Here is a 25,469-nt window from a genome sequence, read left to right as displayed (position 1 = left end):
TGCACAAAAGAATAACTGTGCGACATGTTATATAGAAATTCTAGAAAGCTACATTTTTCCCTCTGAATATGAGAAAGGAACATTTTATGTACCGGTATATATTTTGCTTAAGAACTGTTCAATACCGTGTGACCCCCATAGCGAAAACAATACATCTGAGATCCTGATATGATATACGTGCGACGGCGTATTCGTGCCATTTTGACAATGTAGAAAAAAATTTAAAAATCGTTTGTACGATTGTTTAAATCGTTTGAACGATTTATAAAATCGTTTGAACGATTTATAAAATCGTTTGTACAATTTAAAAAATCGTTTGTACGATTTAGAAAATCGTTTGTACGCTTTAGAAAATCGTTTGTACGATATTTTTCTTCTGATTCGGAATAAAAGCGTACTGGATAAGAAACCTTGTAAAGCTATTGTATAGAGTAGTCCCTTCGCTGCTGACTATATCAGGTACAGAAACACTAATCAATAATAAATTGTTTCTTGTCAATTAAACTGTGTGAATATTGTCATATCCATCTACGTGCCATACGTGATTTGGACCTGTACAATCTTCGTCTTAATCTCGAATATCTTCTTGAGAAACGATAAATCCTGCATAACAGTTTTCAGTACAATCACCTGTATCCATGCAATTGACCACATGACTCAAGTGTTTCCTCAATGAAAAGAGCTACACCCCCTTTGTTGGATTTGTCCTTACATCTGAACAGTCCAAACTTAGCCGTTGTTCTTTTCAACGTTCGTTCACTAAGAAAGACTTGAAGAGTTTGCAAAAGGGTCTAAGCAATTTCCTAAAAAGTTAAACCCATTTTGAAATATCCCTTGATCAATTTTTCTCTGTCATTCATGAAAACTATGCGTGGATACGTTGTCCTACTTGTGCAAGGTTTTAACCTACGCTTCTTCTACGTGTAAAAACAGGGAAAAAAATTGTAAAAACGATTTTTCAAATCGTATAAACGATTTTCTAAATCATACAAACGATTTTTTGAAATCGTACAAACGATTTTTATAAATAGTTCAAACGATTTTAAAAATCGTACAAACGATTTAAAAAATTGTTCAAACGATTTAAAAAATCGTACGAACGATTTTTAATTTTTTTTTCTACATTGTCAATATGGCACGAATACACCGTCGTATATACGAGTATATTTACAGAAATTATTTTTTTAAATAGCTGTATTTACATTTCCAATGTCTTTGTCCGAGATAAAATTACAAATTGTAAATGTACTTTATTTCCCCATCAATGTATTGGCGCGGTTCCAAAAAAAAAAAAAAAAAAAAAAAAACCACGTGCAGGGCGGGACAAACAGCTAGACAGAAGCAGGGCTTGGAGCACGTGGATTGGCGGAATCAAAGCATGTAAATATAAGGAATAACTGTCAGATTTTTCAATTTCATGACGATGATCAATCGATTGGCTTGCGTGATAATTTTATGCATAAACGCCTTTGGCGTTTATGCAAATTATCACGCAAGCCAATGGCGTTTATGCATAAAATTATCACGCAAGCCAATCGATTGATCACATCATGAAATCGAAAAATAAGACAGTTATTCCTTAAGTATTTCAAAGTAGTCTACTTGAATGCCGCATTATATTGAGATCAGACCAAAACTGTAGGAGGTATAGACTTTGAAAATTTCTATTTTTAGTAACCACGGCGACACCGTTTACCGAAATCAAAAACCGATCTAAAGAATTATGTATCTTAGTGTAGTCTTCTTGTGTGCCAAGTTATATTGAGATCAGACCAAAAACTGTAGGAGGAGTAGCATTTTGAAAAACTGTTTACAGACAGACAGACGGACGACGGACACATTACTATCGCATTTAAGCTCTTCTGGTCTCTGACCTGTAGAGCTAAAAACTGACACTGGAATAATGAAAATGGTTCAAGATAACGAACAGTGATAATTCTTTCAAAAAATCCACAGGCACTTGACGTTACTTATTTTTCTTTTAATAAAAAAATATGCTCCCTACCTTTATTATTAAGTAGGGGGTATATATTTTTTTTGTTAAAAGAAAAATAAGTAACGTCAAGTGCCTGTGAAAAAATCATATTTAAATAACATAAAAACAATACCTTATTATTGGTATGAAAGTAAACGATATAAAAGCTGAAGTAATCTTGTATATCATACAATTTTTAAATTGTTGTTGGACCCTATCGCCTATAGTCAACAAACATCCAAATAAAACTGATGTGGTAGACTTTGTGATGTTTTTATTTCTAATTTGCCTGGAGATTCTCACTCTTCCATGCCAGCTGATCCCACCTCTGATGTTTTGGAGGTCTGTGTTTGCTCTGCTCCTGCTGTGTGATTTTAATGGACTTTTGAGCTCAAATACTGTTCGTCATCACCACATATCTCAGATAACTGTTATTGACTAATAAACGTTGTTGATACGTTTAAGGCCACGACAAGTATTTTCTTTTACTCAGTTAGAAGTTAAATAGAAGTGAAAAAAAAAACAGGTCGGCTAATAAAGAAGCACAATTAGAGCCCATCAGAATTCCACCATTTTGTTGGAGGCCTACGTAAATGTTGTCAATGATGAACTCCCGTGCCCTTTTATGACTAAAAGCTTTCAGAATTCCATTTTTATTCAAGTATTGGTTGAATATGATACGTGTATCAAGAAGCCTCGTTTTTGATATATCCTGAGAAATGGTCGTATAAAGTGTAGAAAAGTCCAAACTTCTGATGTTATAGACTTTTGAAAAAAAAAATTGTTCAGTTTTTTCCCTTAAATTTCTTTTAAATTGTAAGGATCCACGTCTGTTACACCACGTTTAGAATATGCTGTTGCACAGTACATCTGAAGTTTTTCCTTTACAGCAGTTTATACATTTATTCTTGTTAGTAGCAAAGATAAGGGCTTGTTACTAGATTTGATGGATCCGACAATGTATTTTTGTAAGGATTTTTAGGAAATTCAGTGATCCAGAATAAATAAAGTAGATCAAACTCCCCTTGGAAATGTTTTTTACAGGATTTCATCATTGGAAGGTGAACTCTGGGTATATATTGGATTTCCAGACGTTGAGGTAAAATCAAGTTCATCCAAAATACAATTTTATTAATGAGCCTTATATTTCAAAAGCCTTGTCCGCTCATCTGTTGGAACCATAACATATTGTTAATATACACATGAAGTTTCTCTGATTCCTTTATCACCTCCAATAAAGGCAATTAAGTTTAAACGGAAGAATAAATGGTTCGAATTTTCCCCTTATTTTTTTTTATTACAATTTTCAAAATATATATCTAGAACATTTATAATCTGACTTATATTTAGCCCAATGTTTAGCACAATCTTCGACAGAATTCATGATACGCAATTGAAAAATTATAATTAAGTTATAATTTCATTAAAATAAAAATTGGGTATGCTTATTTTTATCCCTTTTTTTTTACGTTTATTTAATTCGTTATATAAGGATATTTTTTTTTAATCTACATGTACTTTTAATATTATTCTTGACATTACGACCTTTTCCCAGAAATAACGTTTTTTATGATTTTTAAAGTTCTAATTACGACTTTTTATCTCTTTATAAGAGTTTTTAGTTGTAATTACGACTTTTTAAATTCCGTTTTGCACGTAACTACTTATTAAAGTAGTAATAACAGCATTTACACCCCCCATATCCATAAAAAGTCGTAATTAAAACTTTAAAAATCATTTTAAAAAATTGACATTTTACTCTGAATTTAGACACCACATTTTAATTCGTGGATAATTCAATAAAAATTAAAGTAAGGGTTTCTTGCTACGTTTCTGGATAAATGGAAAGGAGTAGGTTTTTAATTTCATCTTTTTTAAATGGAAAATGCATCAAATAAATAGTAAATTAATAATTTTATTAGAACACAAATAAAAAATACCGTTACATTATCCATTTATATTCTTTATTTTAAACTTGATAAGTAGGGTAGCATTGGTTTTAGTTCTCTTATGACATTATAAAATAATTGATTGATTGTTTGATTGTATATTGTTTAATGTCCCTCTCGAGAATTTTTCACGCATATGGAGACGCCACCACTTGCAAATTTTGTCCCATACTCGAACGGCACTCAGTGCCATTGAGCAGGGAGAGATTTTGTTCGTGCCAGCACCTACTGCGACACGGGAACTCGGTTTATACGGTCTCATCCGAAGGACCGGTCTCCATGTCCCACAGTGGGATTCGAACCTGCGACGTAAGGATCAACTCCTTACTTCGCGACTCTAGAGCAGACGCTCTAACCACTGCGCCACGCGTGGGACCATTATAAAATAAAGGTGTTGTTAATATCTGTACAGATAAGGTCTTATTAAGAACTCACAATAGTGATTAGCATCTAGTGTTAATGCGTCTAAACACCTTGTTTACAAAGGTTCACGCCAAGATGTCACCATTCAGAGGATATACAATGTATAAGAGTCAATTCATGTTTCAGCTATTGATAATCTTCCATTCTGGGAACCATTATTATAAATTTATTGTTATTAGTACAATACTAAAATGTCGCTTCTATAAATACTTATTTGTGCACACACTGCAAGTCCTACTCTATCATGAATATCTTTTCATCACCTGCTATTCACCTCTGAACAATATCCTTTGCAATATCTCATTTCCAATTTCCTGAAAGTTTCAATCATTAATAAATCATATACTAGAAACAGCAGAACCGCTTGTATAGAGGACAAGACAAAACTACAGCTAATGTAAGTGGACAATGTTGGTATGAAAGACATAGCTATTTTTCAATGTCTCAAAGGTTAACAATATGTTTCAACCACAAATTCCATTATCTTTAGGGGCCCATTCATCAGTCCTCGTTTTCAAGGATTCTGTTCAAATATTTTGATTACAACAATGATAAAGAGTCAAGGTCACATACTTTTTAACCTCTAGTTTGATCTACTTTAAATAAATAAAAGTTTTTTTTTAATTAACTTACAGTAATTAAAAAAATAAACGCGGGCGTGTTGTTACTTTCTTATATAACTCTAAATTAAAGATATACCCCTTGAAGAATACCAAAGAATATGATCACATTTTCAGTAAACTAATTTTGAATTGGTAGTTATTCATTAATCATAAGAATATCCCAATTTCATATTGTGTTCCTTTGATTTTTGTCGTGTCCTAGTCGTCCTTTGATGTTCTATACTTTAGATCAGGAAATAAGGTTTCAAGCATTTGCATGAGGCTTTTATTATTTGTCCATAATATTCCACAATTCCTAGGAATTATTGAACATAGAATCAATTAACGCCCTTCAAACTATAGATAAAATAGCGGAAGATCGTCTTAAGATATTTTGTTTGTTCAAATCAAATTAACTTCAATAATTAGTAAGTCATAATGCGTTGATATCAGACGAGATGAAGACTTTGTGGAGATTACTTTTGATATAATCTCACCTATCTTGCTTCTGAGTAATCATCAAGACAGTCGAAAACCTATAATTCAATAATTGTGGCTTCTTGACTTCTTAGAGTTGACAGGCCATAAGTTGTTGTGGTTAGTAAAGCAGTGGCAATGTAGAAATTTCCCCTAGTAGTAAAGTGGAAAATATAGCGATAACGCACAGATACAAGCTCAAAAGTCCATTCAAATAGTACAAATCAGGAGCAGAGCAAACATGGACCTATAAAACATCAGAGGTAGGATCAGGTGTGTCATGGAGGAGTGAGCATCCCCTATCGACCGGTCACACCCACCGTGCGCTCCTTGTCATGATCGTAAAATTACGGAAAAATCCGTCGACAATACAGCGTGTAAATAATGGCCAAACAATTAGTATGAAAAACGTCAGACAACATTTAACTTAGTGATAGTTTGCATTTGCTGACAAGGCCATGGTACCGATCATAGAACTTACAAAATGAAGAATTCAAACGAGACTGTTGGTATTTTGTTTCATCAATTTGTTTGTCAATAACTAACTTCAATTTAGAAATTCTTCGTATGCAGAGCATATCGAATTATTGCATGTCGTATTCTCTTAGAGATATAAACACTGTATGTAGGTGATAGAAGGTATATTGCTGCATAAGTAAAGAAAGTCGACGCTTGAAAAATAAAAGTCATCATGTTTATTATAAAGCTTTCATGTTAGGATACCATCAACGTCTTCCTTGTAGTCGCCCGCGTGGCGCAGTGGTTAGAGCGTCTGCCATAGAGTCGCGAAGTAAGGAGTTGATCCTTACGTCACGGGTTCGAATCCCACTGTGGGAAGTGGAGACTGGTCCTTCAGATGAGACCGTATAAACCGAGGTCGCAGTAGGTGCTGGCACGGAAAAGATCCCTCCCTGCTCAATGGCCCTGAGTGCCGAGTATAGGACAAAATTTGTAGCTCTCCACCGGCAAGTGGTGGCGTCTCCATATGAGTGAAAAATTCTCGAGAGGGACGTTAAACAACATACAACCAATCAATCAATCAAAGTTATGACCAAGGTTAAAGGTTTTGAAAAATTGGTCAAACTTCAAGGTCACAAGGTTAAAAAGAAGGCGTGTCTTCAAGATCAAGGTTACGGGGTCAAAAATCATAGTAAATTTGAAAAGGCCTTGTCACGGGTAATGCACATGTGAAATATGAAAGTCCTCTCTTTTCTCATTCATAAGTTTTCACCACGGTTCAAGTTTTTGTGACAGACGTTACTTATGGGAAATTTGACGGGTTGTTGGAAGACGTTTCCAAAATCCACATAAATATTGTCAAACAGGAACTCAAGCATATTTTAGATATCAACTTCAGGAGTACACTTTGTACAATCAGAATGACTTTTAACATAATAATTTTGCAAATGACTAAAGTATCTACATCTGAATTACACCACTTTTCAAAAATAGTTTTGAAAGTACCACTGAAGATGTTCCTTCACGGATGTTAAGAATTTAGACAGGAGTAAATAAAGACTTGGTGGAAAATATTTACTGGAACGCGCTATGTATCTTTGTAAGGATCTTCATGAAGTTGTTTCGGAATCCAATATAGATACGGTAATTCAAATTCATTTCGGTTGTTGAAACCAGGGAAAATCTAAAAAATAAGGAATCGACTCATTCTTCTTATCTTTTTATTGTGGCTAGGTAACAATATATCCCTCAGACGCAAGTCTTTGCAGACAAAAAGTCACATAAGTTTTGGAGTGAATCATTGTATCATACGTCAAAACCAGTCCTACTTCTTCTTAGATCCTATAGAGACCAGTGTTATAAAAACAAGAGAAATAGAAATGTCTTCAATCCCCTTGTTAAGTGTATTATTCCGACTATTGATTCTCCCATTTATGTCCAAGAGGAACTATCAGTATCCTTATAGAAATTTTCTGTGTCCTAGCATATACATGTAGATGACAAAAATCAGTTTTCTTTCAATTGTTTGTTATACATTCGAAAAAAGACATCAAGAAAGCTGAGTTACCATATATGCAATGAGACTATCTGAATTCTGTTGCCACACTTTCATTGTAAATCTTTCTATAAATATAAAACTGTGCTTAGAGTAATAAACATCAACCACTCTACATTTTATGTTTATTCCTCAAGCACATCGTTCAGCATTTATTTACAATAAAGTAATTAAAAATCTGTTTTTCTAGAATTCATTCACTCATTTTTTTCAAAGAGGGTTCTAACTGAATAATGTGCACCGAAAAGATTTATACGCATTAAAAATTTAAATATTTAATTAAGTTCCAAACAGAAATTCCACTTTTACTAAAGGTTGTAGATAAACACACAGCTATACAAAACATTTGAAAGTTGAAATTATTTGAGTGAGTAGAATTCCCTATATAAAAATTAGCAATAGAAAAGCTATAGCAAAGAACAACGTATCAATGACAACAAAACACATAACATTACTGCCAAGAATGAGAAAACCAATCACATTCTACCGGAGGTAAAAAAGCATATCTACGAAGTCCATCTATATAACCTTCAGGTTGAATTTCTTACATTTTTTCAATACTAGTACTTTAATTTAAAATTGAAGCAACTTTAACTGTTGCGATATCGCTTATGAATACATTTTATGACAAACAAGAATATATTCCTTGAAAAATGGTAAAATGGACATGTTTGATACCTGCTGGAACTATTGGAATAAATTATCTCAATGATTTTCATAGATGTTTATTTTATGAGTGCATGCAACCTTTTTTTTCGCTAACTTTCTCTTCTCTCTCTCTGACTCTCCCTTTCACTCAAATGAAAAAAGATACACCTTCTGTAGATCCTTTTATTATTTATTCTATGAAATAACAGAATATGTAAAACAAAAATAAAGAATTATAATAAAAACTTTAATATTAATTTTTTAATTCATTAAATTTATGAATTAAAATATTATGAATACATTGATGAATTAGGGTAGTCAATTGGCTGTGTGAGAGTGTATATTTTTTGAAGTTATACAAATCACTCGTAGAATTGTTCAGTGATAAATCCAGAAAATGTGTACAGCAAAGTATTTTTAAAACAAATGAAACCATCAATATTCACTGACTCAACTAAATTTCTTAAATACTTTGCAAATCCCGATATGCAAAACTATCTTATGTTATGTAAACACGACTGAAAATTACTTTTGGTGCTAGAAACTGTAAAATGATCCCACTTTAGTGCTAAGTATTCAGTATCAGAAATGTAATTACAGCTTGTTCGCGGTATATTAACAAAAACGACCATCTTTTCTTGTGATAAAAAGGATAATGTTAGTGTTTGTTCTGCAATCTGAGGCCAAGTGCCGTTCAGAAACCAAATCAAGACTATCATATGAAATCCGATCGTATATCAGCGCTTACGTATTTCTTTAACCATCACGTTGAATCAAAGATTTGCTGTAGTTAAATCACGCATGGTCATCTGAGGTAATTTGTTACCCGAGTATTTCAAATTATTTCACTCAGACCAGACTACTCTATGTCCTTTATTACTTCACAGGATTGTACTGCCTCAAATTTAATTCCATTGTATATGAAATGCAAGTTCACTGAAATTTCAATATGAGCTTAGTTCTAACCCTTGCCAGCAGAATCAAATCATTAACTATTTATTCCAATATAAAAATAGCTTTCAAGCTCTCAAGTTATACAATTTTTTTTAAAAAACAATATGTCTTAGAACATTCTCATTACAGTTTTACTCATTTCCTTTTTGAAAACCTAGCATAAAAATATTGAAAATAACGTACAATGATAATTTTTTTGAAAAAAAACCACAATAACTCGACAATTCCATGGACAGAACCCAGAGGAGGTACTGTATCAGGTGTCTAAAAAAAGAAAGTATCCCAGACCATTGTACGGGATTCAAACATAAAAAGTAATGGGAAAAAATACACGAAATATGGTTTGTAGAAATATAAAAACTTCAGTCAGCATTTGACTTAATGATAGATTGTATTTGCTGACAATGTCATTGTATCGACCATAGAAATTACGAAATGATGACTTTAAACGAGACTGCTGATATTCTTGTTTTAGCAACTTGTTTGCCAATAACTTACCTCGGTTTAAACATTTTAATTTGCTCTTGCGTATCGAATCAGCTGAGAGGTATAAATCCCGTATGTAGGTGCTGAAGGTATATGTATATTGCGGCATAAGTATGGGAAGTTGATGATTAAAAAAGTTAGTCAACCCGTTTGTCATAAAGCTTGGTTTATAGATAAACATCAACGTCTTTTTCAAGTAAGATATCTAAATATGAAACAGATGTGTCAGACTCTGTGATATATATTTCAAGGTCTCCGGGATATATCATGAGGCCATGATATTGGAAATAACTATTGTAAATTGACAATGCATCGTCTATGTATCTAAATGTCGAGTTGAAGGCCACAACAAGTGTTCTTCTTTTCGCGTAAAAGATTTTGAACAAATTCTGCTTCATATGAATACAAAAAAGGTCCGCTAATTGCGGGGCGCAATTGGTACCCATGGGAATTCCAATAGACTGTTAGAAGACCTGGTCTCTAAAAACGATACAGAAATTGTCAATCAGAAACTCGAGCATCTTTTTAATAACACAGAGTGCTTGTGTGTACAATGGGATTGTTTTCGAAAAAAAGTATGTGTTTTAACAAAATAATTTTGCAAATGACCAATGACAAGTGAAGTAAATTTACGAGTTTCATATTTATTGAAAAAGCAGCTGTCAATGGCGTCAGAAAGCTTTGACATTAATTTGTCATGGTGAATAGTTGTATATAAAGTTGAAAAGTCGTAAGTTTTTATTAATTTATTATGTTGATTTTTGTAAAATTTTATGATTTCAAATATTCCAAAAGTTCCTTGGAAATTTTTAGCATCCACATCTTATTTACACCACCTCTCGAATATATTGTTGCACAATTCTTTTGAAGAGTAAAGAAAGAGTCTTGGTAGAACATATACTGGAACCCGCTATGTATCTTTGTATATAAGATTTTTTTGTGATGTTTCGCGGAATCCAATAAAGATATGGTAATTCAAATTCATTACCATATCTTATATAGACTTTGTACAGTTCACTGGAATATATAGAAAGTCGATGTGTAAAATATAATAACTTTTTTTTATAAGACAAGATATCGCCGGTGTACAGGTGTTTGAATAAGTCCCTGCTTCCTTACAATATTAAAAATCAATACAGCTTATAAAGGAGCACAAAAAGATCAGATAGAGATCGAACTTATTGTTAGTCGACCTGGTCTCCATAGGTTACAAAGATATTTTCATAGAGGAATTAGAGCTTCTTTTTGATAACAACTTCAAGGTTCTTGTATGTATAATGAGAATGATTTTTATTAAAGTTATATTGTATCAGATCAATAAGAGGATAACGGACATTTCAGAGTTTCATTTTATTGAAGATGCTGTTGTCTGTGATCTCAAAAAACCCTGGCTTTAATTCATTGTGAGTAATTGTTGTATGGAAAATAGAAAATAGAATACGTCTTTTACCATTGACTCGGATAACAAAATATCATTTCAGAATTTCTAATTCCTTACTCCTCTGCGACACCTGATCCCATCTTTGATGTTTTGGAGGTCCATGTTTGCTTTCCACCCCTTTCGTGGACTTTTGAACTTGATTATTGTTTGTTATCTTCCTATTTCATTAATATAATCAAAATGAAACATGTCTAATTAATAAATTTGTTTAAACCTATGAATTCATGAAAAATAAATTGTTGAAAGATATATACAGGTACTGTATATCTTATCTTATCTTATCTTAACAATATTCAATGATTATCATTCTTAGCAGTACTTTTTTCACTGGGTTGAAATATAAATTATAGAGAGTTACAAAGTACATGAATTCATTATTTAAAACAGTTACAGATATTCTATACTGAAAATTGATTTTCTAAGCAAAAAAGTGCTAGAAATGAAGGAAAAACAGACATTAACCTTATATTCTAAAAAAAGGTGAAGAAATTAATCTCATTTGTGTAAAATATGCCCAGAACATTATTAGTTACATGTAGTTGTTCATATTTAGTGTACTTTTTCCTTCTATGTTCATGTTTACAAAAAAAATATATACATGTACAAGCGACAGTAAGCGTGAATATTTTCAAAGAAAAAAAATTCTGGGAAAAAGCAGATATGGAAGATATGGAAGTTGTTATTGTATGTAATGTGTGACTTTGTGATTATGTTGAAAAAAAGTGAGAAGAGTCTTCCGGAGATTCTAACCAGATATAAATTATTCAAAACGGATTTTTTTGGCCTCAGATTACCTAAAAGACGTTATTCTAATGATTTCAAGGAAGAAAACACTACATTAATTTAAAGAATGCCAAGAAGACACCGACCTTGATTAAAACGCTTATAAATGTCAATCTAAATAAATCAACTGTACGAAAGCGGTAGCTTTAAAAAAAGCTTATGAACCGTTCGCTAGACATGAATGTTTTGTTAAATGAATCACTTGGCTTCGGCCTTTCGTTGATGACCTGGCATACCCAACAAACTAGACAGTGATTCCATATATTTCCATCTCATTGTGAAATAAAATTGTAAATTCACGTCTAAAAAAATATATAATAGATTTAAATTACATGGGATCTCCCATGTCAATTGCAATAGTCTAGTTCGCGCACTGACGTCAGACAGACACAAGAGATCTACATGCATATTAGATCTTCTTGGCTCCCGATCTTTCGCTGAGTAAGATTTACACTCCGGTTGAAATATAAAGAAATCAACTCATTCAACTTTCAAAGAGTTATCACAGAGAAAAAAAATAGACATAAAGATATTTTTGTATGAATAAGGCCAATACTGAGGAATTCACCAATTTTTTTTTAAGGCTCTATTTGTCAACGCAAGTGATATCTCTTACATTTAGAGAGATAATCTCAAAGTACGAGAGAAATGTATCTTTCAGAATCAAAGGGGTAGATGGGGTGTGATGGGGTGTGATACGATTCTGAGTCAGAGTGAGAACACTGCTGTCTATCATGGTCTTTGTAAGCATGTCGTCCTGCCTTCAATGACACCTGATCCCACCTCTGATGTTTTGGAGGTCCGTGTTTGCTCTGTTCCTTTTTTTGTATTGTTTTATGGACTTTTGAGCTTGAATACTGTTCCTTAACTCCATATATTTTATTGCGCTCCTTATTTGAGAATATTTGAAGATATTTTCTTTCCGTCTAAACAAGAGAAACAATCAATAATGAAGATTCTGATTCTTCTTCATAAAGGTTTGAACTTTTCACCCAGGTACTTTATGAAAAATATCCCTACGTAAAAAGTATCAGGTCAAATCTTCATGAATTTGAAATTACAAAAACACAATTATTTTTTACAAGTATAAACATTCTTGATTAAAATATTTAAGACAGGGCAATCGCCTTAGATTTATTTCATTTTATTTTTTTAGAAGTTATAAGTATGTGTGAAAGAAAGGTGGGAAAATTTGTTTCTTTAAGGATGTATTCTAGCATTTAACAATGTAAAAAATGCAAATACAAATAAAAGATGCCGTTTCTTTACGTTTAGAAATAAAATGCTAAAAGAAGTAAATCCGAAATATGTCAGCTTTCTGGAGAAGGGATGTAATTGGCATTGTAATGGAATACAGAATCGAAAAATACAACCCAGAAATGAATGTTCAATCATGTTTAACATACCGGGATATTCATATAAAGAAGTGGAGGTCAAAGAAGATAACTTCATTTTTTAAGTTTATAGATCTCTATTATTTTCATTCTTTTAAACTTTTTCCCAATTGCAATAGTAACAAACCTGAAAATGTTAAACTCCAAAACTTGGAGGGAACATAGTATTATATATGCAGTTTGAAACACCTATTCACAAAAATACTAAGATAAAGTAAAAAAAAAAACACTTTGAAAACTTTAATCTTGATGTTTATCATGTCTATGCTATTTCATTGATAATTGTAATTGTCCAAACCATCAAGGTGACCATCGTCAAATTTATCGGTGGAACAATACGAATATGCAGCTTCAATGTCGTTCTTGGTGGCATAAATGATAGCTGGTCAAGAAAAAACCTTTCTCTTATTATTCGTTCATATATTTTCTAACACAGGGTTTGAAACAAATGTCACTCATTTTGTCGTAATTTGGTGTATTTTTCACCAGGTGTTCTCAAAAGAAAAGATGTTGAGAAAGCTGACTCATTACCTTAATGAGCGCCTTTACGACTCTGATTGTTTGGTCGTTGGAATTTTGCAAGGTAAGTATCTTTTTAGCCAGTTTGTAAAGTCATTTTTGCAACAAATGTTGCTAACAATTTCTCTTAATGAAAAGAATCCGGAAAATTGAATCAGTGCTGGTGCTAAGTATTCATTATTGGAAACATGATTACAGTTTGTTCGCCATTTATTAGCAATAACCACTACATTTTCTCCCACGGAAATGGTGATTTTATAGTTCACTCGTACGAATTTCGATTGAAACCCGACGGAATATTGACCGCCTGTGTTCACAGCTAACAATTTAAATCGTTATTTACATCTCTCATATCATTCTACAGAATCAAACCACCTTCCAGAAGTTGATGTACATCCGCTGTTATTTCATCAATCGGATTTTATGGAGCCTTTTCTCCCCATTATCACATCTGTATATTCATTAAATGGCAAACAATTTCAATAGCAACTCTCTTCATTCAATAACTTTAACAAATGCTTCCTTTTGTACTTCTTTATATTGTTGTCTTTTGAGGTTAAATCCCTGCAGAGATATTTCTTAAAACAATGATATTGATATATTCATTTCCCCCTAAAAAGAAATAAACAAAAACAACATACTTCTAGAATATCTTTTAAATCAATATCTAGAAAAATATTTCCTCGGACCATAATACTCACTAAAATACTTTAACCCTTTTCAAAAAAAATAAAAAGAATTTTCACCTTTTTATTATTTTGTTAGATAATTTTCAAATCTATCCTTTTATGCACATTTTATATACCTTTATGAAATATCCCTTATTATGGTTCTCTCTAAGTCTCCTGTGCAACAATACAAACAATTTTGAATTAATACTTTCTGAGAAGACGTCTTTATCAATATCACTTTAATATCAAGATCCTGTTCATCTAAAGATTTTGAAATATTTTAAAATTTTCCCATTTACATTTCCATGTTAAACTTCAATCTCTTATTGCGGCCCCACCCTACCACAGGGTAATAGTTTTAGTAATAATATGAATTTTGTAAGAAATGGTTTGCCAGTGTTTCTTGTAAATATTTTGAAAGCATTTTTTTTCTAAATACTCTCAGATAAAATTTTTATTCCTTTTTGTGTCTCTCTCTAACCCAGGGGTCACGAATTGAACAATTTAAAACAAACTACTAGAATATGACAGAAAGCTCACACACAAGTTTAATGCTTTTGGATCGAATAGTTCTTGAAGAGATTTTTAAAAAGTCCCCCCCCCCCCCCCCCACCACCACCACATCCCATATTGAATTTGGATTTCTTTTGTGGTCTGAACCAATCCTCGACTCAAAGGTTTGAACAGTTTAAAGTCTTAATACAGGCCTAATGTGATGTAGTTTTCATAATTGTCAACCCTAAAGATCCAGTGGGACACACAAGAAATATATTTTTAAATAACCTCATCCCCTCTTTCCCCTATTTAAAAAAAATTTTAAAAATTCTTCCCTTTAAAGACGGCACTTTTCATTTCATTTCAGTCCCTTTCACTCAAAGACGCTTTGTGCATATTTTGGTTAAAAACACAACTCTCCAGTAATTCTCCGTAATGAAACATATGGAGATAACGAACAGTATTCAAGATCAAAAATCCATAAAACAATACAAAATAGGAGCAGAGCAAACACGGTCCTTCGAAACATCAGAGGTGGGATCAGGTGCCATGGAGGAGTGAGTATCCCCTGTCGACCGATCACACCCGCCGTGTACTTCTTGCCATGATCGGGAAATAACGGGAAAATCCGTCCTCAATTCAGTATATAAACAATGGACTAACAATTAGTATGAAAAACGTCAGTTAGCATTTGACTCATTTATAAATTATACTTTCTAACAAGGTCCTGTATCGACCATAGAACTTACGAAATGATGACTTTAAACGAGACTGTTGATATTCTTGTTTCATCAACTTATTTTTCAATAATTTACCTCGTTTTAGAAATTCTCTTGCCTATCGAATCAACTGAGATTTATAAACTCTGCATGCAAGTGATGAAGGTATATTGCTGCATAGGTAAAGGAAATTGGCGATAGAAAAATTAAAGTCATCATGTTTATCATAGAGCTTGGTTGTTAGATTACCATTAACATCTTTTTCAAATAAAAAATCCAAATATGACACATCTGTATCAGACTCTGTGGTATCTTTTATCTCAAGCTCACCAGGATATATCGTATTGACATAAGAATGGAAATTACCATTGTTAATGGACAATACGTCGTCGATATATATCCGAATGTCTAGTTGAAGGCCACTGCAAGTGTTTTCTTCTTTTCATGCATAAGATTTTGCACAAATTCTGCTTCATATGAATACAAAAATAGGTTTGCTAATAACGGGGCGCAATTGGAACCACGGGAATTCCAATAGTTTGTTGGAAGACCCGGTCTCCAAATCGAACATAGATATTGTCAATCAGAAACCCAAGCATCTTAATTTATGATGTCAACTTCAGAGTGCATGAGTGTATATTCAGAATGTTTTAAACAAAATAATTTTGCAAATGACGAATGACAAGGGAAATAAATTTACGAGTTCCATTTTTATTGAAAAAGCAGCTGTCAATGATATCAAAAAGCTTGGACTTTAATTTATCGTTGGGAATGATTGTGTATAAAGTTGAAAAGCTTTTAAGCTGTTGATTTTTGTAAAATCTTGTGATTTCATATTGTTCAAAGTTCCTTGGAATTTTTAAGTATCCACATCTGATTTACACCACTTCTTGAATATATTGTTGCATATTGTTACATATAGTACTCTTGAAGTTTCTCCATCACTACTGTTAATATCTTAGTAAGGAGTAAAGAAAAAGGCTTTGTTGAACACTTACTGGAACCCGCTGTGTATCTTTGTAAGGATTTCTTATGAAGTTGCCCATTATATATATGGTAGTTCAAATTTGGGTTCTTTGGGATATTAAAAATCCATTATATATATGGTATCTTCAAATTCATTTGGGTTCTTCACAAAAATATTGGACTTATAGTGAACGCAAATATCTTCAATTTAAACTGCATATGATTTTGATCTCTAGAATAAAACCAGAATAATCGTTTCTGGTATTTCAGTATCCAAAATGCCAAGATAATACATATTCTGGTCTAATACGAGTGTTTGATGTATTATTTTTTTCATATCCTTGCTTCATCTATATTAATCTTTCTCTGTTTCTATGATGTATCAACATTTACATTTCCGGTTAATAACACTGAGGAAATTACCTAGAAAAATCAGTGATGAATTTAAAAGAGAAGTGACGTAGGCTTTTTGGTGCATCAAACCAAAGGTCAGCCATAACTACGATTAGGAAAACAAAGATATTTTATAGGAAATTCAAGAAGATCCAGCTTTGCATATAGAAACAGTAAACGTTAATTGAATAATCTTGTGTAGGTGGTGTCTTTGTAACTTCAAGATAAATTTTCGTAACTTGGATCACAATTATATCATTCATTATCATTACATTACGTCAAACCTATTTTTTTTAATAATAGCAGAAGTTATAAATAAATCTAATAAAGAACTAATCATACATACTATTAGACGTTATAGCTTCCTTTATAACTACAGATCTATTTGAGAAATAATTCAACCACACACAACTGAAAAAAGTTACTAAAACCTTTCAGAAATCATTAACGATTATTTATTGTTTTCTAAGCAGGAATCATTAGTTTATTTATAAAAGTCTACATAAAAAATATGGTATAGACAGTAAATAAACTGATTTGTATGAAATCTAATTTAGCTATACCAGTGACCTTTAAAAATCAAATACGACTTTCTCTAGACAACAACAGCAATCCCTTACAGGAGAATTGGTCCCTTACAAATTCTAATGATTTCAAAGAATCATTCCAATCCCACTAATTAAACGTTTAATTGTAACATAAAACTGCAATTGATGAATTTAAACAATTAACATTCTATTCCCTTTTAAATACCAGTATACTCTCTGGAATTCATGAAGCAATCCCATGAATATGTCTAGATTGTTGAATTTCTAGGACACTTTAGAAGTTTATTATACATAATCACTGATTATTTCACTCACGAATTCTAATCACGTCCCAATAAATCAATTAAATAACAGGACTCTCTCAATTATAAGCTTAAGGAAACAAGATTAAGTTTGGCAGCCTTTATTACTTCATGCACTTATTCAATTTGTAGCGCTTATCCTCTGTTAGTGTGGCAATTCTTAGATTCCTTCCTGTCAGATCAGATGACCTAAACCGACTTGTTTACAAAAGTTCTAAAGCAACTTTTAGTACAACATATGTCAAAGACATAAAATTTTATGGCCATTTTGAATATTTAACGCATCCTGAGGTATATGAATGTATCAGATTTCGACAGAGTAATGTGATAATGCAATATGCCTAATAACTGGATGCATTATTCCTAGTTGAATTATGCATTCATATTTTTATTGCCCTATTTTCTAAAAGTACTAGAATTTCCTGAAGGACTTTTCTGCATAGTAAAACGTGCTTCGTAGGGATGCATTTAGCATTCAATCAAGTAATATATATCAGATGATTTTTAAACGCTTCACATGAGATTTTACAAAGAATTCTTATGAATTTTAACAATAATGCATACTAATAATGAAACCTATTACCAAGTCAGGTTTTGTTCCGATACGGCAAACATTCTTAAAGTTGACTCTGATTTCTCTTCAGCTCTCTTTGACTAATTCTTAACCACCAAAAGACACTAAGCTTGCCAATGTTCTTTCGGAGATAACAATACAAACTGTTCTTCCTTTCCCTCTCTGATATTAACAACAAATAATTAAACGAAATTTTCAAATCTTGTGACTGGTCCTGAAAAATATCATTTTTAAAATTGCTCTTATTCTACACAAAATACTCTGAAATTGATGAATTTAAAGTCCATGCTGGCTTTATGGCATCATTGACAGCTGCCTTTTCAATAAACATGGGTTCGTAAATATACCTACCTTGTCAATGATCATTTGCAAAATTATTTTGTTATAAACATACTGATTGTACATGCAATTACTTTGAATTTGTTATTAAATAGATGAGTTTCTGATTGACAATATGTATGTTTTCCTTATTCAACAATCTATTCTCTTGCGCCTATTATTACAGACATTTTGTATTCATAATTCTTATATTCCTGTGAACAGAACTTGTTCCAATTATTCAAATTGCTTTTGCCTTCAACTTGACATTTAGATATATCGACGACGTATTGTCACATTAACAATGTCAATTTCCATGCTTATGTCGATATGATATATCGGCGACATATCATTGATTAATACATACTCTAATTCGTATGTAATCTCGATATATCCCAGTGATAATAAATAAATAAAAATAATAAATAAATAAAAAATAAAAGACATCACAGAGTCTATCACATCTGTTTCCTAATTAGGTGTTTTCCTGATTGTGGACGATAAAGACCAACTTACAACTAAATTTTATGATAAACGAGATGATTTCATCTTTTCCATCGTTGGCAGTCCTTATTCAAGTAATAATTTTCCGCTATCACCTGAATATGTAGTGTTTACATCTACCACCTTACTCAATTCTAAAGAACAAGGTCCGAGTACAATCAATTTTGAGACAAAATTTCAACAACCTTTTATTATAAACATACTGTTATTGTACCTAGTCAATTACTATTTATGAATTTGTTCTTTGATTGTTTTCCAAACCAATTTTAAGGCTCTTGATTTTACACTGAAGTTGACTACGGAATGTAACGTCTATACTTAATCAATGCAGAGGACTTACGACGGGTGTGACGACGGGTGTGAATGGTTAATAGGGGGATACTTACTCCATCAAAACATCTGATCTAATCTCTTATTTCGGGGGTCCTTGTATAGGCCTTGTCCCAAAATTATATTTAAGTTTTTTTTAAAGATCGATCATTGTAACAGTTATCTTCAACTTTATCATTTCACAACTGTCGAATTTTTATATTCCCGCGTCCTACGCAGAATTTCCTTCCCTATACTCTCTGCGCTTTGAATAGAAATTTGATTGATTAATTGAGGTTTGTTTTACGTCCCATTCAAGAATTCTTCACTCATAAAGAAACGTTACCATATACCGAGGAAGGCTTCAAAGTTTTACCTTTACTCTGCATTCAGGACCATGAGAAGTGATGGATAAAAATCGTGTCAGCACTTACTGCGACACGGGCTCTCGGTTTTTAAGGTCTCATCCGAAGAACCTGCAACTTTCACTTCAAAGTGCCGAGCGCATGGTGAAAGAAAAGTTGCTACCCATTTTTATCGACTTAGGTCAGTCGCGAGATTCGAACTCGCGATCTTCCCATCAGCTAGCGAGCACTCTACCAACTAAGCTACCGTGAAGGTGAATAGAGAGATTCGAAGATCTTTTGGATGATGCTTTAAAAACTGGGGTCCCATATCACGAGGGCATTTACACAATAAATATCACTCATCGCTCAAATAAAGATATAGATTTATATGGCATGTCAAACGTTGCAATATTCGATGTTTTCCATTTGTATTGTATAATTTTCCATTTGTATTGTATAATTGTCATTCATATTCTATAATTTTCCATTTGTATTCTATAATTTTCCATGTGGATTGTATAAGATTTATTTGCATTCTAAATTTTCCATTTGTATTAAAAAAATCATTCGTATTTTTAATTTTTATTTGTATTCTATATTTTCCATTTGCATTGTATAATGCGAAGGAAGCAAGCAAGATATTTTCGGGTTATTTGGGCTCCTCTACATGTATTTGCGTGGATGCTAAGGCACTTCTCGGGAGGGAGAGGGGAAATCTGCTCCAACCCGAAAACACCATTTCCCAGGGCATATAGGGGCTGGTTGGCTGAGGTACAAGCATGCAAGATTAAATAATTTATTTTCACAGACATTTCGAAGGACATATTATTTATTTGCCATCTGCAAGCGCCGCTCCCTTTTCATATAAATGGCTGTTCTTCAGCATGTAGGCAAATACATATAGGAGCCAAATTGGCTTTTTAAGTGCAGTCGGAACTTCTCGCTCATTTCAACACGATAAAGGCTTAATTAATCTTGACCAAAATGGATCCTTCGTAACGAAATAAACAATTCTCGGATACATTACAATTTAGATTAAATTAAACAATACAAATGGAAAATATAAAATGCAAATGAAAACTGATAAAATTAAAATGATTTCTTTTACACTAGAAATGAAAATATATAGAATACAAATTAAAAATTATAGACTACAAATGGAAAATTATAGAAAACAAATAAAAAATATATAATACAAATGGAAACTTTTACAATGCAAATGGAAAAATATAGATAACAAATAAAAATGAAACAATGCAAATGAAAAAGGCAAAGTTTGACATGCCATAGATTCAAAGCCTTTCATATATACATGTTTATTATATGATGTCTCTATGCAAGAGAAGAAATCTGGAATAGAATGTAAAACAAAACAATCAATCAAACTTAGCTAGGTTCCTGCAAATTTGAAATATATCTTCAATAGTTTTCAGCTAGAAAATACAGAAATTAATAACGTTTTCATTCTCATTTCTCGAAAGCATACGTGAAATTTTTGATTTCCCGGTATAATTTATGTATCAAACTTATATGTGAATTTAATAAAAGGGTTCAGTGTAATAATTGCTGAGCAACAGTTGACCAGTTTACACATTTGTAAATTTATCCAACCCCAATCCGTAATATCTTTGGTTGTCGTGTGATTTGTAAATTTTCAAATGGTTCATTTTTTTTATTCAAAATAAATCCGCAGTTGTATACATGGGATTCCAGTGCGTATACTGATACTCTTGAATAAGGTTCAAAAACATACAATATGAATGATGGTTATATAAATAGAGATTTTATTGAATAACTGAGGATGAAGGTAGCTTAGAGAGAAGTAATCAATGAAAAATTTTTTTTCCAGAGTTTGAAAAAATTTGTACAGAGTGCTGACTGTTTTACAAAACTTCTATTTCATATATAGTCTCGCATTATTTATAATCGGAATGGCAAATCCAAACCACACCACAATGAAGCAAAAGGTACAAATTGTTTTCGTGGAGATGTAATTGTTTCATCATACTAAAGCTGGTTGGAACGATTCCCAGAGAAACTGATCACCACTCAATCTTCTGAACCATTTAGTTTGAAAGATATTACAATCATTATATGGAAATCTTAAACAATCTCATTTAATAAATGAAATGCCTCTTTTACCGCTAGAATATTAAGATATTTTTGCAACAGTATGGAAAAACGGATATTGTTTCATGACCAAATTACTAAAAATGAGATACATCCCTTGTTAAAAATGAAATATATGGAGATACGAACGATATTCGGGCTCAAAAGTCCATCAGACAATAAAAATCAAAAGGGCAAACACGGACCTCTAAAACATCAGAGGCAGGATAAGGTGCCATGGAGGAGTGAGCATCCATGCAGACCGGTCACATGCTCCTTGTTAAATCAGGAAATAACCGAGAAGCCGTCGGCAATTCAGTGTGTAAATAATGGCCCAACAAATACTTTGAAAAACGTCAGTCTGCGTTTACTAAATGCTAGATTATATTTGCTGAAAATGTCATTGTATCGACCATAGAATTAACAAAATGATGACCTTAAATGAGACTGATGATACAGTAAAATTCGGTTATAATGAAATCACTGGGGCTTTTTCTTTCATCAGTCATCAATAACTTACCTCGTCTTAGAAATTGTTCATACGTAGTACGTAAGTACGTTGTACTTACGTTCTTGCGTATCGAATCAACTAGGAGATATAAACCCCGTATGCAGGTGTTAATGGTGTATTACTGAAAAAGTAAGGGAAGTTGACGATTGAAAAGTTTAAGTCATTGGTCCTCGTATATCGTTTATAAACTTTTTGAAAAAGTGATTTTACCAATCCAAAAATAACATTTGGCATAAAAAGAGTATGAAATTGTTTGATTGTTTTTCTATCCAACTTTAATGTTTCATCATAATTTTTTATGAATGAAGACAGTTTAATCAGTAACCGAATGGTTGACTGAATTTAAATCACGATTATCATGATATGTAAAACTTGATTTTAAACATTACAATAATATATTTGACATTCATGACATTGCTTCTTTTACATCAAGCATTTCCAATAATATATTTGACATTCATGACATTGCTTCTTTGCATCAAGCCCTTCCAATAATTTCCTCATAAGCAACAGCATACACATGTTATACATGTATGTCAAAATTGTGATTTAAATGACACAGTGAATTCAAAACTCGCACAAGACACAAGTGTTGTAAAAAATAAGTAAATGAATAAATAAAATGTAAATAAACAAACAAACAGTAAAATAAATTGATTAAATTAATTAATTGATTAAGAAGTTTGCTGGACTGAGCAAATTCATCCCTTTTGTGTCTCGTGATGACGTCTTTCCTTCATGCCTTTTTTCCTCTGTAGAAAAATTATTTTAAGCGTTTTTCATTTAGATAGCATTTCATTAGCTTTTAAAATTCATCGAATATATCATAACAATTTTTGCAAGATAAAATGGCATTGATTTTATTAAAATGCAATTTATTAAATATGAGAAGACGATTCTGTCATACTACAGCGGTTGCAATCTCTCTTCCGTTCTCTATTTCAACTATACATGTGCTGTTTCGTCGTAGAAGCTTGACTGACGAGTCATTCGTGCGAGGCCCACATAAATTTTTCTTGAGTTGTAAGAAAATTTCTTTGCTTTCTTCACGAAAAGAACGTGAACAAAACAATAGCACAAAAAAGGTCAAAAGTTGATGACCAAAAGACACATGGTCGAAAAGATGTATAAAGAACGCATATTTATCGCTTTGAATTCGGTCTGGCGTGAGAAACATATATATGTAACCTATAATTGTTACAGGTGTAACAAATAAAACATACAATACCGCCAAAATTAAAACCGAATAAGTTAGATCCGCCGAAGGCCTTCCTGTGTTTGATGTGTGCGCAGTACCTTTTACAATTACACCAGTCGTTATCATTCCACTGAAACACAGAAGTACCACAAGAGGGAGACACCCGTTTGCAAAAGCAGAAATGTATGACCAGATGCGTACCTCCAGTAACGATATATCTGTGAAACATCCCTGTTTTTCTAAATTCGAGAACCACATGACATGCACACTCAACCACACCATTGCTACATAGATTATGGCCGTGGCAATCTTTGCCATAAACACCGTGGTCCTATCAGGGGCACTTGCTGGGTGCCATATAGCAATATAACGGTCCACCGTCATGGCGACAACAATCCAAGGTCCAGTATATTGAAAAACGGAGCAAACAAACTTGTATATCCGACATCCCACATCGGTAAGGTTTTCAATATCGTCCAAATTCGAAATAGTTGCTATCCAGGATGGAAGGTACACAACAGTCAAAAACAGAAGATTTTGGCAGCAGAGTACTTTCAAATAAAATCCTATCGAAATACAATTAAATCTGGGACGTCTAAAAATAAACAATGGCAACAGATTTGTTACAAATGCCAAAAAGATAACACATGGTTGAATAAACTTATGCCAAATATTTTCCATGTTCCCTAATCTTTCCTGCCAGTGAGTAGTATAAAACTGCGTTCTGTTCATTCTGATACCGAGGCGACACTAAGAGAGAGAACTGTTTGTGATCAATCAATGCCGGAGCGCAAAAATATTGTGCACATCTCCTATCGACAGTTAGCTTATAGAGCGAAGACTTCAGTCGTCTCTCCGCCTTCCTTCTGAGGCTTATACCGATAGGGTTGTCAATCACAGGATGCCTTCCTCCCTCAGTCCTAATAATTTAAAGGTCTGGAATAATTTGGTCCTCAACACGCATTGAATAACTGAAATTTTCACATCCAAACTTTTATCTCTCTACAATGGATAATTTTTAAACTAATAAACAATGTAATTGAAGTTTTGAAAATTTGGAAGTTGAACGGAGTATAAATATTATCTTAATAAAATAAAATGTGTTTATGCTGCATAACTAATCATATAAAGTGAGTAAAACTAATTTATATCAAGAAGGGAGGTAATTTATTAATGATTATTCAATATTGCACCAGTTTTAATTTGTTGCAATGTTCCTCCTATATATTGATTAAAGTGAGCCATTTTATAACGAAAATGTCTAGAATTTGAACGGGTACTTTATTTTTGTATTCCATTCATCCTGCGAATGTGCATTTTTCTAATGAATATGGAAATCGTGTGTCAAATTCTGGTTTATTTTCATGTGAGTACCATATAAGGCAGAACTCGGCAAACGAGAGAGAGAGAGAGAGAGAGAGAGAGAGAGAGAGAGAGAGAGAGAGAGAGAGAGAGAGAGAGAGAGAGAGAGCATGATTTTGATACATATGATTTTCAATTTCTTGTTTGAGCGTAATTTGCCCAATTCGTGTGAACATTTAATGTTTAGTATCCTTAAATAGATGAATTAAAACAAATCCTAAATAATACTACAAAGTGGATCAAATTTTGAAAAGAAACAGTTTGTAAAGGAAATATATGAGTATATACATGTACATCACACGAAAAAGAGACGCTTAAAGAGAGAGGATACTAAACATTAACTGTACGCACGGTTTGGACAAATTATGCTCAAACAAGAAAATGAAAATCATATCCTCTCACTTTAAGCTACTCTTTTTCGTGTGATTATTTTAGTACAACCAATCCCCATTGTTATAAGACTTTTAAGGAAAATAAG

At 32.5% G+C, this 25,469-nt stretch overlaps 1 protein-coding gene across 1 annotated transcript; it reads right to left on the bottom strand.

Annotated features, from left to right (window-relative positions):
• Positions 1 to 22,747: 22,747 nt before the first annotated feature.
• LOC134247610 (somatostatin receptor type 5-like) lies at positions 22,748 to 24,425 on the bottom strand. The gene has a single exon (XM_062729941.1). The coding sequence runs from the start codon at positions 24,359 to 24,361 to the stop codon at positions 23,333 to 23,335; it is 1,029 nt and encodes a 342-aa protein (XP_062585925.1). The 5' UTR covers positions 24,362 to 24,425; the 3' UTR covers positions 22,748 to 23,332.
• Between the last annotated feature and the right edge of the window lie 1,044 nt (positions 24,426 to 25,469).

This window comes from Saccostrea cucullata, unplaced genomic scaffold (assembly GCF_032062105.1).
Source record: "Saccostrea cucullata isolate Sc308-1 unplaced genomic scaffold, CSIRO_AGI_Scuc_v1 ctg143, whole genome shotgun sequence".
In the NCBI taxonomy this organism is placed as follows: domain Eukaryota; kingdom Metazoa; phylum Mollusca; class Bivalvia; order Ostreida; family Ostreidae; genus Saccostrea; species Saccostrea cuccullata.
The sequence above is the reverse complement of the archived record's forward strand: the minus strand, read 5'-3'. Positions and strand labels throughout refer to the sequence as shown.